Source organism: Micropterus salmoides, unplaced genomic scaffold (assembly GCF_014851395.1).
Source record: "Micropterus salmoides isolate LMB-PRFRI ecotype aquatic unplaced genomic scaffold, ASM1485139v1 Ms_hic_scaffold_3, whole genome shotgun sequence".
Classification (NCBI taxonomy): domain Eukaryota; kingdom Metazoa; phylum Chordata; class Actinopteri; order Centrarchiformes; family Centrarchidae; genus Micropterus; species Micropterus salmoides.
In genome coordinates, this window is record NW_024042261.1 from 37959045 (window position 1) to 37974821 (window position 15777).

Below are 15777 nucleotides of genomic sequence, written 5' to 3' on the forward strand. Positions count from 1 at the left end.
TTGTGTTTGTGTCCTCACGTGTGTTTGTATCCTCAGGTTTGTTTGTTTGTGTCCTCAGGTTTGTTTGTTTGTGTCCTCAGGTGTGTTTGTGTCCCCTCAGGTGTGTTTTCCCCTCAGGTGTGTTTTCCCCTCAGGTGTGTTTGTGTCCTCAGGTGTGTTTGTGTCCTCAGGTGTGTTTGTGTCCTCAGATGTGTTTGTGTCCTCAGGTGTGTTTGTGTTCTCAGGTGTGTTTGTGTCCACTCAGGTGTGTTTGTGTCCCCTCAGGTGTGTTTGGATCCTCTGGTGTGTTTGTATCCCCTCAGGTGTGTTTGTGTCCCCTCAGGTGTGTTTGTGTCCTCAGGTGGGTTTGTGTCCCCTCTGGTGTGTTTGTGTCCCTCAGGTGTGTGTGTGTCCTCATGTGTGTGTGTGTCCTCAGGTGTGTTTGTATCCTCTGGTGTGTTTGTGTCCTCAGGTGTGTTTGTGTCCTCAGGTGTGTTTGTATCCTCAGGTGTGTTTGTGTCCTCATGTGTGTTTGTGTCCTCAGGTGTGTTTGTATCCTCAGGTGTGTTTGTGTCCTCATGTGTGTTTGTGTCCTCAGGTATGTTTGTGTCCTCAGGTGTGTTTGTGTCCCCTCAGGTGTGTTTGTGTCCTCAGGTGTGTTTTTCCATTCAGGTGTGTTTGTGTCCTCAGGTGTGTTTGTGTCCTCAGGTGAGTTTGTGTCCTCAGGTGTGTTTGTGTCCTCAGGTGTGTTTTTCCATTCAGGTGTGTTTGTGTCCTCAGGTGTGTTTTTCCATTCAGGTGTGTTTGTGTCCTCAGGTGTGTATGTGTCCTCTGATGTGTTTTTCCCCTCAGGTGTGTTTGTGTCCTCATGTGTGTTTGTGTCCCCTCAGGTGTGTTTGTGTCCCCTCAGGTGTGTTTGTGTCCCTCAGGTGTGTTTGTGTCCCCTCAGGTGTGTTTGTATCCTCTGGTGTGTTTGTGTCCCCTCAGGTGTGTTTGTGTCCCCTCAGGTGTGTTTGTGTCCTCAGGTGTGTTTGTGTCCCCTCAGGTGTGTTTGTGTCCTCAGGTGTGTTTGTGTCCCCTCAGGTGTGTTTGTGTCCCCTCAGGTGTGTTTGTGTCCCCTCAGGTGTGTTTGTGTCCTCATGTGTGTGTGTCCTCAGGTGTGTTTGTGTCCTCAGGTGTGTTTGTATCCTCAGGTATGTTTGTGTCCTCAGGTGTGTTTTTCCATTCAGGTATGTTTGTGTCCTCTGATGTGTTTTTCCCCTCAGGTGTGTTTGTGTCCTCATGTGTGTTTTTCCCCTCAGGTGTGTTTGTGTCCTCAGGTGTGTTTGTGTCCCCTCAAGTGTGTTTGTGTCCTTATGTGGGTGTGTGTCCTCAGGTGTGTTTGTATCCTCTGGTGTGTTTGTATCCCCTCATGTGTGTTTGTGTCCCCTCAGGTGTGTTTGTGTCCTCAGGTGTGTTTGTGTCCCCTCAGATGTGTTTGTGTCCCCTCAGGTGTGTTTGTGTCCTTATGTGTGTGTGTGTCCTCAGGTGTGTTTGTATCCTCTGGTGTGTTTGTATCCCCTCATGTGTGTTTGTGTCCCCTCAGGTGTGTTTGTGTCCTCAGGTGTGTTTGTGTCCTCAGGTGTGTTTGTGTCCCCTCAGATGTGTTTGTGTCCTCATGTGTGTTTGTGTCCCCTCAGGTGTGTTTGTGTCCTCAGGTGTGTTTGTGTCCTCAGGTGTGTTTGTGTCCCCTCAGATGTGTTTGTGTCCCCTCAGGTGTGTGTGTCCCCTCAGGTGTGTTTGTGTCCCCTCAGGTGTGTTTGTGTCCCCTCAGGTGTGTTTGTATCCTCAGGTGTGTTTGTGTCCCCTCAGGTGTGTTTGTGTCCCCTCAGGTGTGTTTGTGTCCTCAGGTGTGTTTGTATCCCCTCATGTGTGTTTGTGTCCCCTCAGGTGTGTTTGTGTCCTCAGGTGTTTGTGTCCCCTCAGATGTGTTTGTGTCCTCAGGTGTGTTTGTGTCCCCTCTGGTGTGTTTGTGTCCCCTCAGGTGTGTTTGTGTCCTCATGTGTGTGTGTGTCCTCAGGTGTGTTTGTGTCCTCAGGTGTGTTTGTATCCTCAGGTATGTTTGTGTCCTCAGGTGTGTTTTCCATTCAGGTATGTTTGTGTCCTCTGATGTGTTTTTCCCCTCAGGTGTGTTTGTGTCCTCATGTGTGTTTTTCCCCTCAGGTGTGTTTGTGTCCTCAGGTGTGTTTGTGTCCCCTCAAGTGTGTTTGTGTCCTTATGTGGGTGTGTGTCCTCAGGTGTGTTTGTATCCTCTGGTGTGTTTGTATCCCCTCATGTGTGTTTGTGTCCCCTCAGGTGTGTTTGTGTCCTCAGGTGTGTTTGTGTCCCCTCAGATGTGTTTGTGTCCCCTCAGGTGTGTTTGTGTCCTTATGTGTGTGTGTCCTCAGGTGTGTTTGTATCCTCTGGTGTGTTTGTATCCCCTCATGTGTGTTTGTGTCCCCTCAGGTGTGTTTGTGTCCTCAGGTGTGTTTGTGTCCTCAGGTGTGTTTGTGTCCCCTCAGATGTGTTTGTGTCCTCATGTGTTTGTGTCCCCTCAGGTGTGTTTGTGTCCTCAGGTGTGTTTGTGTCCTCAGGTGTGTTTGTGTCCCCTCAGATGTGTTTGTGTCCCCTCAGGTGTGTGTGTCCTCAGGTGTGTTTGTGTCCTCAGGTGTGTTTGTATCCTCAGGTGTGTTTGTGTCCCCTCAGGTGTGTTTGTATCCTCAGGTGTGTTTGTATCCTCAGCTGTGTTTGTGTCCCCTCAGGTGTGTTTGTGTCCTCAGGTGTGTTTTTCCATTCAGGTATGTTTGTGTCCTCTGATGTGTTTTTCCCCTCAGGTGTGTTTGTGTCCTCATGTGTGTTTTTCCCCTCAGGTGTGTTTGTGTCCTCAGGTGTGTTTGTGTCCCCTCAAGTGTGTTTGTGTCCTTATGTGGGTGTGTGTCCTCAGGTGTGTTTGTATCCTCTGGTGTGTTTGTATCCCCTCATGTGTGTTTGTGTCCCCTCAGGTGTGTTTGTGTCCTCAGGTGTGTTTGTGTCCCCTCAGGTGTGTTTGTGTCCCCTCAGGTGTGTTTGTGTCCTTATGTGGGTGTGTGTCCTCAGGTGTGTTTGTATCCTCAGGTGTGTTTGTGTCCCCTCAGGTGTGTTTGTGTCCTCAGGTGTGTTTGTATCCTCAGGTGTGTTTGTGTCCCCTCAGGTGTGTTTGTGTCCTCAGGTGTGTTTGTGTCCCCTCAGATGTGTTTGTGTCCCCTCAGGTGTGTTTGTGTCCCCTCAGGTGTGTTTGTGTCCTCAGGTGTGTTTGTGTCCCCTCAGATGTGTTTGTGTCCCCTCAGGTGTGTTTGTGTCCTTATGTGTGTGTGTGTCCTCAGGTGTGTTTGTATCCTCAGGTGTGTTTGTGTCCCCTCAGGTGTGTTTGTATCCTCAGGTGTGTTTGTGTCCTCAGGTGTGTTTGTGTCCCCTCAGGTGTGTTTGTGTCCTCAGGTGTGTTTGTGTCCCCTCAGATGTGTTTGTGTCCCCTCAGGTGTGTTTGTGTCCCCTCAGGTGTGTTTGTGTCCTCAGGTGTGTTTGTATCCTCAGGTGTGTTTGTGTCCCCTCAGGTGTGTTTGTGTCCCCTCAGGTGTGTTTGTATCCCCTCATGTGTGTTTGTGTCCCCTCAGGTGTGTTTGTGTCCTCAGGTGTGTTTGTGTCCCCTCAGATGTGTTTGTGTCCTCAGGTGTGTTTGTGTCCCCTCAGGTGTGTTTGTGTCCCCTCTGGTGTGTTTGTGTCCCCTCAGGTGTGTTTGTGTCCTCATGTGTGTGTGTGTCCTCAGGTGTGTTTGTGTCCTCAGGTGTGTTTGTATCCTCAGGTATGTTTGTGTCCTCAGGTGTGTTTTTCCATTCAGGTATGTTTGTGTCCTCTGATGTGTTTTTCCCCTCAGGTGTGTTTGTGTCCTCATGTGTGTTTTTCCCCTCAGGTGTGTTTGTGTCCTCAGGTGTGTTTGTGTCCCCTCAAGTGTGTTTGTGTCCTTATGTGGGTGTGTGTCCTCAGGTGTGTTTGTATCCTCTGGTGTGTTTGTATCCCCTCATGTGTGTTTGTGTCCCCTCAGGTGTGTTTGTGTCCTCAGGTGTGTTTGTGTCCCCTCAGATGTGTTTGTGTCCCCTCAGGTGTGTTTGTGTCCTTATGTGTGTGTGTGTCCTCAGGTGTGTTTGTATCCTCTGGTGTGTTTGTATCCCCTCATGTGTGTTTGTGTCCCCTCAGGTGTGTTTGTGTCCTCAGGTGTGTTTGTGTCCTCAGGTGTGTTTGTGTCCCCTCAGATGTGTTTGTGTCCTCATGTGTGTTTGTGTCCCCTCAGGTGTGTTTGTGTCCTCAGGTGTGTTTGTGTCCTCAGGTGTGTTTGTGTCCCCTCAGATGTGTTTGTGTCCCCTCAGGTTTGTGTGTGTCCTCAGGTGTGTTTGTGTCCTCAGGTGTGTTTGTATCCTCAGGTGTGTTTGTGTCCCCTCAGGTGTGTTTGTATCCTCGGGTGTGTTTGTATCCTCAGGTGTGTTTGTGTCCCCTCAGGTGTTTGTGTCCTCAGGTGTGTTTGTGTCCCCTCAGGTGTGTTTGTGTCCCCTCAGGTGTGTTTGTGTCCCCTCAGGTGTGTTTGTGTCCTCAGGTGTGTTTGTATCCTCAGGTGTGTTTGTGTCCCCTCAGGTGTGTTTGTGTCCTTATGTGTGTGTGTGTGTCCTCAGGTGTGTTTGTGTCCCCTCAGGTGTGTTTGTGTCCTCAGGTGTGTGTGTGTCCCCTCAGGTGTGTTTGTGTCCTCAGGTGTGTTTGTGTCCTCAGGTGTGTTTGTGTCCCCTCAGATGTGTTTGTGTCCCCTCAGGTGTGTTTGTGTCCCCTCAGGTGTGTGTGTGTCCTCAGGTGTGTTTGTATCCTCAGGTGTGTTTGTGTCCTCAGGTGTGTGTGTGTCCCCTCAGGTGTGTTTGTGTCCTCAGGTGTGTTTGTGTCCTCAGGTGTGTTTGTATCCTCAGGTGTGTTTGTGTCCCCTCAGGTGTGTTTGTGTCCTCAGGTGTGTTTGTATCCTCAGGTGTGTTTGTATCCTCAGGTGTGTTTGTGTCCCCTCAGGTGTGTTTGTGTCCTCAGGTGTGTTTTTGTCTTCAGGTGTGTTTGTATCCTCTGGTGTGTTTGTGTGTCCTCAGGTGTGTTTGTGTCCTCAGGTGTGTCTGTGTCCCCTCAGGTGAGTTTGTGTCCTCAGGTGTGTCTGTGTCCCCTCAGGTTTGACCATCCGGTGGACAGCGCAGGTCTTTTCTCCTTCATGACGTTTCATTGGATGACTCCTCTGGCCATGCATGCCCGCAGGAAAGGACGCCTCCTATTGGACGACATCTGGCCCGTGTCACAGCGGGAGTGTTGTCATGCCAACAGCCTGAGGTGGGAGGAGCTAATAATGAATCTGTGTGACAAGTAAAAACGCCTGAGCTGCGTAGAAGCTGAGGATTTACTGCCTACATGTCCCAGAATCCATCATGCTCGCCCATGATGCTGCTTTCATGTGACATAAAGAAAACGATCGATACGAGCTTCGTACTTTCAGACACCACCAAACAGGATACAGCTGTCCAGTGTGATCAGCAATAATTTCAAAATAAAGCCAACGACAGGAAGGTGTTCTGACCTGCCGTCTGGTTTTTAGATTTAAGGCAGGAAATGATTTAAAGATGATGAACGTTTCATTTAAAGTGTTTTATTTGTCACTGATGTCTTTCTTTGTTGTGTGTGCGTGTCCTCAGGTTGGCGTCTCTGTGGGAGGACGAGCTGAGGTCAAAGGGCAGCGATGCGTCTTTGTGTTCGGTGGTCTGGTCTTTCTGTCGGACCCGGCTCCTGCTGTCCATCCTCTGTCTAACCGTCACACAGCTGGCAGGATTCAGTGGTCCGGTGAGTCAGAACCAGTCAGACCAGTATGAAGACTACAGTAAACCTTCAGTTACTAGCTGAGACCCAGTGAGACGCTGTCCCGTTGACTGGCCTGGTGTGGGAAGACATTGCAACAGATAGACGTCTCGATTAGATGCCTGTTCTGGTTTTTATAGAAGCTCTTTATGTGTATTAAACCTCTTAAAGTACCAGTAAGACCAGTATTATGATAATAATTTTGTCCCCCCCCTCTCCAGGCGTTTGTGGTGAAGCGCCTGCTGGAGTACACCCAGCAGGAGGACTCGGACCTGGGCTACGGGCTGCTGCTGGTTCTGGGTCTCCTGACCACGGAGCTGGTTCGGTCCTGGTCTCTGGCTTTGACCTGGGCCCTGAACTACAGGACCGGATCCAGACTGAGAGGAGCCGTCCTCAGTCTGGCCTTCCACAAGATCCTGAAGCTCCGCAGCGTCCGGGACAAGTCCATGGGACAGGTTCTGCTTCTATATGTGCTGGTTCTGGTTCCTTCTTTTTGTTCTGTCTGATGGTGCCGATGTCCAACCTCTTGTCCTCCTCCGTCTCCACCCCAGCTGGTCAATATGTGCTCCAGTGACGGTCAGCGGATGTTTGATGCAGCAGCAGTAGGTAGTCTGTTAGCAGGGGGCCCCCTGGTGGCCGTGCTCGGTGTTGCCTACAACTTGTTCATACTGGGCCCGACGTCCCTGCTGGGATCAGCTGTCTTCATCCTCTTCTACCCCACCATGGTCAGTAACTGCGCTCCTCCTCCTCCTCTTCCTACTTTGGTGAACTGTGTTGTACCTGTACCACCTTCCTCCTTTATGTTCTATACTTGCTGGTTCCATAGTCTCAGATATGTAGCTCAGAGTCTCATCATGCATTCAGGTCTGAAACATTTGATGTTTGTGCTTTTAAAACAGTATTTTTTACAGGGAGTCCGGTGTGGAGCGGATTCAAAATGTTCCCATTCTGAAATGACCGTCTCTTTGTTACACCGTACTGTTTCTGAAACCGTATACCTCTGTGATTAAACGATCTACCTGTAGATAAGTATTCTCCCACCTGATCAGGTTTATTGATCGTTATTCTCTGATCAGATGTTCAGCTCCAGACTGACGGCGTACTTTAGGAGGAAGGGCGTGGCCATCACGGACAGACGAGTGCAGAAGATGAACGAGATCCTCAACTACATCAAGTTCATCAAGATGTACGCCTGGGTCAAAGCCTTCGCCCAGGACATCCGCAGTACGTACTCGCCTGCACACGCTCACCTGGCCGGCCTGTCGCCACAGTAACAGTGATGTTGACTGTGTTTTCTCTCAGGAATCCGTGACGAGGAGCGCAGGATCCTGGAGCTCACAGGTTACTTCCAGAGCATCACTGTGGGCGTGGCTCCCATAGTTGTTGTCATCGCCAGCGTGGCAACATTCTCTGTCCACATGTTGCTAGGATACGACCTGACGGCAGCTCAGGTACAAAACTACCTGTTAGTTAGCGCTGTGAAGTTTCTCTGATCATGTCTTTACTGCTCAGCCCCTGTTGGCTAAACTGGCTCCATAGCTGTTAGCAATATAGCCCCGCCCTAAAGCCTCCCCTGCTTCCTGGTCTCTGTTCCTCTAAACGGGACCATAATTTACTAAATGAACATCATGCTGTGTTGAAGAAGACTTGAAACTAGCGCCCTGCTGGCTGCTAGAGAGAACGCAGGTTTAAGGTGCTTCAACATTGGCTTCTGTAGTGAGAGCCGGAGGTTGTTTCTTGGGGTAGCCTTGTTACAATTCTTTCTCTTTACCTGTTAGCATTGTAGCAGGCTGCAGCTAACTGTATGTCGACATATTTTAGCATTGATGTTGTCTGTCTGTCTCTGCAGGCCTTCACCGTGGTGACGGTGTTTAATGCCATGACTTTTGCCCTGAAGGTCACGCCGTTCTCTGTCAAGTCTCTGTCCGAAGCTTCAGTGGCCACGGAGAGATTCAAGGTCTGTCACTACCCCAAGGATCAAGGATATCTTTATTGATCCCCGAGCGGAAATTCTGTATCACAGTTGCACACATTGCACAAAAGGCAAAAGGAAAATAAATAAGGATAGTGGTATATAAAAAATATAAATATCAGAGTAAAAATATAAAATAAAATAAAATATAAAGGAGTATGGATATGTACAATATTTACATAGTAAAAGGAATTGTTATGGTGAACAGTAATAATGAATAAATAGTAGCAGCTGAATTGCAGCAGAGAGTATTGCACATTAAGCAGTTAATTAATTAAGCAGGTGTTATTTCACAAAACAGATAATAATGTCCAGTTTAAAACTAAGTGTCCGTGTGGGAGACACTTACGTGCAATTTATACTTCTGTGTCAAATCGACGGCGTAGCCTCTGCGTAGCCCTCTACCCTACTTTGTCACCTACGGCGTAGCCCTACGTGCATCTCCTCAAAAATATAACTACACGTCGAGGTGACGCCGACCATAAGAACTGTGATTGGTCAGCTGGATAGCCTCGCAATTTCTCCAACGGGAAATGCCCCGTTCTTTGAAGTAACTTTTACTAGCGGCCAAACCAGCGGATCAATATATTTGACCGTCACAACCCAAGTGAAATGACTTGTTTCACTATCAGGATGTGATCCATTCGGTTGGTAACATTTGAAAAGGCTAAACCAGCCGCACGTTTACAATTTTACCCCCATTCACGTTAGCGGAGGGCTAAACCGGAAGTTAGGAGGTCCTTAGGTCCTTCCTGTAGAGGGCTTGAGTGTTCTTGGCCCAGTCCAGTTTATTGTTCATGTGCACTCCCAGGTATTTGTAATCCTCCACAATGTCCACAGGGACCCCCTGGATGGAAACTGGTGCCTTTGCTCTCCTTACATCCACAACCAGCTCTTTAGTCTTTGTCACGTTGAGCTGCAGATGGTTCTGCTCTGTGACAAAGTCCCCCACCACAGCCTCGTCACCCCGCTGATACATCAAACCACAGCAGAGTCATCAGAAAACTTCTGAAGATGGCAGGACTCAAAAGTCCGTGGTGTAGATGGTGAAGAGGAAGGGAGAGAGGACCCCTGCGTGGCCCCGGTGTTGCTGACCACGCTGTGTGACACACAGTGTTGCAGGCGTACATACTGTGGTCTGCAAGTCAAGTAGCCAACAATCCAGGACACGAGGGGGGCATCCACCTGCTTCACTGTCAGCTTCTCATCCAGCAGGGCCGGCCGGATGGTGTTGAAAGCACTGGAGAAGTCATAAAACATGACCCTCACAGTGCTCGCCGGCTTGTCCAGGTGGGCAGGAAGATGATGGCGTCCTCAACTCCTAGTCGGGGCTGGTAGGCGAACTGGAAGGGGTCCAGGAGAGGTCTGACCATGGGCCGCAGCTGATCCAGAACCAGACTCTCCAGGGTCTTCATAATGTGGGAGGTCAGTGCCACAGGTCTGTAGTCCTTAGAGCCACTAGGACGTGGCGTCTTTGGTACAGGAAGGAGGCAAGATGTCTTCCACAGCACAGGGATCCTACAGAGACTCAGGCTTAGGACATGGTGAAGGACTCCATAGCTGGGGGGCACAGGCTTTGAGCACCCCGGGACGGACACCATCAGGGCCTACAGCCTTGTTGGAGTGGAGTCTCCTCATCTGTCTTCTCACCTGGTCAGCAGTGAGGCACACAGAGGTCACAGGTGGGGGAGGGGGAGAGAGCTGTTAACCTGAGAGCCGGAGAAGGAGGGGTTGGGGTCTCACAGGAGGGTGGGGGACAGTGAGCAGGAGGAGGGGGGGTAGTGGGGTTGGAGGTGTTTGACGGCAGACAGCAGCTGAGTTGGGGGGGGGGGGGCAGGAGTCATAGTATCAAACCTGTTAAAGAACAGATTAAGTTTGGTGGCCCTGTCCAGGCTGCCTTCAGCTCCTCTGCTGCCAGTCAGTCTGAAGCCAGTGATGTTCCTCATGCCGCTCCAGACCTCCCTCATGTTGTTCTGCTGTATGCATCTTTAACGTTAGCATACAGCAGGTCCAGGGTCCTCTCCTCTCTAGTATGGCAGCTCACATACTGGGTGAAGTTAGTAAGTGTGGTGGTCATGGTGACGTGGTTGAAGTCACCGAGATCACTATGAGGGCACTCGGGTGTTGAGTCTGGAGTTCAGCAATGGCGGTGTGGGTGATGTTACACACTGACGTCGGGTTGGAAGAGGGCGGAATGTAAACGGCAACAGCGATGGCATGAAATCTCCCGTGGCAGATAATATGGCCGGAGTTCAGTTCAGTGTCCGGGCTATAGATACACAGTTTAACCGTAATGTGAGCGGGATTACACCATCTGTTGTTAACTAGAATGGCAAGCCCACCGCCTTTACACTTACCACTCTGGGTGCATTCCCTGTCGGCCCGAACAGTCTGAAAGCCGTCGATTGAGCTAACGCTGTTAGCTTGTCCGTCTTATTAGCCAGTGACCTCACGTTGCCCATGATGACAGAGGGGAGACACAGCTTAAATATCCTTCTCCTAAGTCTCTGTTGTCTGGACCCCTCTCTCTTCCCTCACCGTTTCGTTCCTCCTCTGCGCCATGCCGGTCAGCTTCAGCGCAATCAGCTGATCCTAGGTGTAAACAAAGCGGCCACGAAGTTGGACAAAATACAGCCAACAATAAAATACAATCACATTGATTTATTTAAAATGCTAACGGCAGCTGGGACAAATTAAGTTTAAGTCTGTTTGTCTTGCATGTTGGCGTCTTGTGTGAGGGCCTGGTGGAAGCAACTTGAACTCTCACTGTTTCTAAACATAACCTTACGTTCTACTTGTTTATGCAATATACCTACCTCCATTGGTTCATTTGGTCCCCTGTTTTGATCTGGTTGGACCTCTCTGCCCTCTGTCTGTCCTCAGAGTCTCTTCCTGTTGCCGGAGGTCGACAGCGTCCACATGTTGCCTAGCGATCCTCAGGTTGCTGTAGAGATGTGTGGAGCTAGTCTGGCATGGGACGGAGTCGGACAGAGCACTCAGTCCAGCCCATGTGTCCGAACAGCCGGCAGACACAAGTAAAGTGACATTTACATGATCTGTGTCCCCATTTAGAACCGGTCTTCTTCACTGGTCTCAAAGGTGATAGGCTGAACCTGCCCTGCTCCCTGATAAAGATGGTTCAGTCCTCCAAGTTCTGTCTAATGAAGGCTGCATTTATTTATTTAAATGATTAAAAGGAGGAAGTAGGTCAGTTCCTAGAGTAGTAAGTTGAGTGTGTGGTGACTTTCAGGTGCAGAGACATAAGGGTTCTCCAGGAGGAAGAGGAGGAGGACGAGGTGACCGGCTCCCTGCTGAGAGAAGGAGGAGATGTAGCCTCAAGTCCAGAGGAGGAAGACGGGGAAGAGGAGGCCTGTCCTCCCCTGCTGTCTGCCCCCCCCGTCTCCCAGTGCCTTCAGAGCACCCTGCACTGCATCAACCTGAGTGTCCAACAGGTAGGTGCAGAAGTTGGGTCCAAGATTGTCCAACATGTAGGTCCAGAAGTCAGGTGCAAGAGTGTCCAGCATGTAGGTCCAGGAGTCGGGTCCAAGAGTGTCCAGCAGGTAGGTCCAGGAGTCAGGTGCAAGATTGTCCAACATGTAGGTCCTGGATTCAGGTGCAAGAGTGTCAAACAGGTAGGTCCCGGAGTCAGGTGCAAGATTGTCCAACATGTAGGTCCAGGAGTCGGGTCCAAGAGTGTCAAACAGGTAGGTCCCGGAGTCAGGTGCAAGATTGTCCAACATGTAGGTCCAGGAGTCGTGTCCAAGATTGTCCAACATGTAGGTCCAGGAGTCAGGTGCAAGATTGTCCAACACGTAGGTCCAGAAGTCAGGTGCAAGAGTGTCCAGTATGTTGGTTCAGGAGTCGGGTCCAAGAGTGTCAAGCAGGTAGGTCCAGGAGTCAGGTGCAAGATTGTCCAACATGTAGGTCCAGGAGTCGTGTCCAAGATTGTCCAACATGTAGGTCCAGGAGTCAGGTGCAAGATTGTCCAACACGTAGGTCCAGATGTCAGGTGCAAGAGTGTCCAATATGTTGGTCCAGGAGTCGGGTCCAAGAGTGTCCAACAGGTAGGTCCCGGAGTCAGGTGCAAGATTGTCCAACATGTAGGTCCAGGAGTCAGGTGCAAGAGTGTCTAACATGTAGGTCCAGGAGTCGGGTCCAAGAGTGTCCAGCAGGTAGGACCAGGAGTCAGGTGCAAGATTGTCCAACATGTAGGTCCAGGAGTCAGGTGCAAGAGTGTCCAGCAGGTAGGTCCAGGAGTCAGGTGCAAGATTGTCCAACAGGTAGGTCCCGGAGTCAGGTACAAGATTGTCCAACATGTAGGTCCAGAATTCAGGTGCAAGAGTGTCCAACATGTAGGTCCAGGAGTCGGGTCCAAGAGTGTCCAGCAGGTAGGACCAGGAGTCAGGTGCAAGATTGTCCAACAGGTAGGTCCAGAGGTCAGGTGCAAGAGTGTCCAACATGTAGGTCCAGGAGTCAGGTGCAAGATTGTCCAACATGTAGGTCCAGGAGTCAGGTGCAAGAGTGTCCAACATGTAGGTCCAGGAGTCGGGTCCAAGAGTGTCCAGCAGGTAGCACCAGGAGTCAGGTGCAAGATTGTCCAACATATAGGTCCAGGAGTCAGGTGCAAGAGTGTCCAACATGTAGGTCCAGGAGTCGGGTCCAAGAGTGTCCAGCAGGTAGGTCCAGGAGTCAGGTGCAAGATTGTCCAACAGGTAGGTCCCGGAGTCAGGTGCAAGATTGTCCAACATGTAGGTCCAGAATTCAGGTGCAAGAGTGTCCAACATGTAGGTCCAGGAGTCGGGTCCAAGAGTGTCCAGCAGGTAGGACCAGGAGTCAGGTGCAAGATTGTCCAACAGGTAGGTCCAGAGGTCAGGTGCAAGAGTGTCCAACATGTAGGTCCAGGAGTCAGGTGCAAGATTGTCCAACAGGTAGGTCCAGGAGTCGTGTGCAAGAGTGTCCAGCAGGTAGCTGCAGAAGTTGGGTCCAAGATTTTCCAACATGTAGGTCCAGGAGTCAGGTGCAAGAGTGTCCAACATGTAGGTGAGGTACAAGAGTGTCCAGTAGGTAGCTGCAGAAGTTGGGTCCAAGAGTGTCAAACATGTAGGTCCAGGAGTCAGGTGCAGGAGTGTCCAACATGTAGGTCCAGGAGTCGTGTGCAAGAGTGTCCAGCAGGTAGCTGCAGAAGTTGGGTCCAAGATTGTCCAACATGTAGGTCCAGGAGTCAGGTGCAAGAGTGTCCAACATGTAGGTCTAGGAGTCAGGTACAAGAGTGTCCAGTAGGTAGCTGCAGAAGTTGGGTCCAAGAGTGTCAAACAGGTAGGTCCAGGAGTCAGGTGCAAGAGTTTCTCGCAGGTAGGTGCAGAAGTTGGGTCCAAGAGTGTCAAACATGTAGGTCCAGGAGTCAGGTGCAAGATTGTCCAACAGGTAGGTCCCGGAGTCAGGTGCAAGATTGTCCAACATGTAGGTCCAGAATTCAGGTGCAAGAGTGTCCAACATGTAGGTCCAGGAGTCGGGTCCAAGAGTGTCCAGCAGGTAGGACCAGGAGTCAGGTGCAAGATTGTCCAACAGGTAGGTCCAGAGGTCAGGTGCAAGAGTGTCCAACATGTAGGTCCAGGAGTCAGGTGCAAGATTGTCCAACAGGTAGGTCCAGGAGTCGTGTGCAAGAGTGTCCAGCAGGTAGCTGCAGAAGTTGGGTCCAAGATTTTCCAACATGTAGGTCCAGGAGTCAGGTGCAAGAGTGTCCAACATGTAGGTGAGGTACAAGAGTGTCCAGTAGGTAGCTGCAGAAGTTGGGTCCAAGAGTGTCAAACATGTAGGTCCAGGAGTCAGGTGCAGGAGTGTCCAACATGTAGGTCCAGGAGTCGTGTGCAAGAGTGTCCAGCAGGTAGCTGCAGAAGTTGGGTCCAAGATTGTCCAACATGTAGGTCCAGGAGTCAGGTGCAAGAGTGTCCAACATGTAGGTCTAGGAGTCAGGTACAAGAGTGTCCAGTAGGTAGCTGCAGAAGTTGGGTCCAAGAGTGTCAAACAGGTAGGTCCAGGAGTCAGGTGCAAGAGTTTCTCGCAGGTAGGTGCAGAAGTTGGGTCCAAGAGTGTCAAACATGTAGGTCTAGGAGTCAGGTGCAAGAGTGTCCAACATGTAGGTGAGGTACAAGAGTGTCCAGTAGGTAGCTGCAGAAGTTGGGTCCAAGAGTGTCAAACAGGTAGGTCCAGGAGTCAGGTGCAGGAGTGTCCAACATGTAGTTCCAGGAGTCGTGTGCAAGAGTGTCCAGCAGGTAGCTGCAGAAGTTGGGTCCAAGATTGTCCAACATGTAGGTCCAGGAGTCAGGTGCAAGAGTGTCAAACATGTAGGTCTAGGAGTCAGGTGCAAGAGTGTCCAACATGTAGGTGAGGTACAAGAGTGTCCAGTAGGTAGCTGCAGAAGTTGGGTCCAAGAGTGTCAAACAGGTAGGTCCAGGAGTCAGGTGCAGGAGTGTCCAACATGTAGGTCCAGGAGTCGTGTGCAAGAGTGTCCAGTAGGTAGCTGCAGAAGTTGGGTCCAAGAGTGTCAAACAGGTAGGTCCAGGAGTCAGGTGCAAGAGTTTCTCGCAGGTAGGTGCAGAAGTTGGGTCCAAGAGTGTCAAACATGTAGGTCCAGGAGTCAGGTGCAAGAGTTTCCCGCAGGAAGGTCTAGGAGTCAGGTCCAAACACCTGGGAGAGTGGACATGTTACAATTCTAATATTTGTCTGTCTGTCAGGGCACGCTGGTCGGTGTCTGCGGTAGCGTCGGCAGTGGAAAAACTTCCCTGATTTCCGCCATCTTAGGACAGGTAATGTTACCTCCAACATCCTGTAAAACCTCACTTCCTACTTTTCCTACATGCTCCCTGTACTGATTGTTGATGGGTGTATTGACAGATGACTATGTTGGAGGGCAGTGTGGCTGTCAGAGGAAGGCTGGCCTACGTGGCTCAGCAGGCCTGGATCCTGAATGCAACACTGAGAGACAACATCCTGTTTGGACAGGAGTACCAAGAGGACAGGTGAGCAGAAGATGCCTGGGGGACAGGTGTGGGCATCCTGAACCTATTGAACTGGTCTCGGGGTGTGGTCCAGCTCTAAGACTTGTCTTTTTGTCGGTCTCTGCAGGTATCAGTCAGTACTGAGTGCCTGCTGTCTCAGACCAGATCTCACCTTGCTGCCCAATGCTGACCTTACAGAGGTATCATCACTTCCTGTTTGTACTTTAGTGTAGACTATGGTCTTTAGGTAGAGGAAGAAGTACATAGTATTATGTACTTGCCCTTGATTTTATCAACTTTATGTACTTGCCCTTGATTTTAACCTTCGTTGGATACATAGTATTAGTACTATCGTGCTGGAAGCTAGTTGGTGGCTCAAAACAGCGTCCAACTCATTGAACCACTTTGTAATTTTTGGTTTGCTCAACTGCAACTGAACCCGAGGAGCCATGATGCTGGAGGTGTCCTGTGGGTTTGACCATACAGTCAACATTTGTTTTGTGGCTTTTTTGACTGTTTCCCGTAGAGTATCTTGTAGCATGAGTGTGGGCTGTTACAACAAGCCGTTCAGCCCTTGTATAATTGGAGTGAGAACTCATTCTCAGCAGGGCTCGTCCAGGGCATGTGGAGAGTTTCGGGTATGGTGGTGTCTGGATCGGCTTTTGCAGATGATGTGGTTCTTCTGGTTTCTTCAGACCTTGACTTCCAATGAACACTGGGGCTGTATGAAGACCAGTTTGAAGTGGCGGAGATGAGAGGCAACTCCAAGTTAGGGCCTGTGGTACTCTGCTGGAAAAACACAGACTGCTACCTCTGGAGTTGGAATGTCTTGGGTCTTGAAGGAGGGTAAGATGGAATGTGAGTGATAGGTGGATTATTTTGGAATCAGCAGGGATGTTGATGTTGTAC

The 15777-nt window shown here is 50.3% G+C and overlaps 1 protein-coding gene across 3 annotated transcripts in view; it reads left to right on the plus strand.

Moving 5' to 3' along the window:
* abcc5 (ATP-binding cassette, sub-family C (CFTR/MRP), member 5) overlaps positions 1-15777 on the plus strand; it is a 36564-nt gene that overhangs the window by 9157 nt on the left and 11630 nt on the right. For all 3 annotated transcript variants that reach the window (XM_038692458.1, XM_038692459.1, XM_038692461.1), the window contains 12 exons: positions 5224-5379; positions 5739-5883; positions 6120-6353; positions 6450-6623; positions 6975-7122; positions 7201-7349; positions 7748-7855; positions 10754-10905; positions 11121-11322; positions 14605-14676; positions 14765-14889; positions 14996-15068. In XM_038692458.1, the coding sequence (XP_038548386.1) occupies positions 5224-5379; positions 5739-5883; positions 6120-6353; positions 6450-6623; positions 6975-7122; positions 7201-7349; positions 7748-7855; positions 10754-10905; positions 11121-11322; positions 14605-14676; positions 14765-14889; positions 14996-15068 (1738 nt within the window). The remainder of the gene's footprint in view (positions 1-5223; positions 5380-5738; positions 5884-6119; positions 6354-6449; positions 6624-6974; positions 7123-7200; positions 7350-7747; positions 7856-10753; positions 10906-11120; positions 11323-14604; positions 14677-14764; positions 14890-14995; positions 15069-15777) is intronic.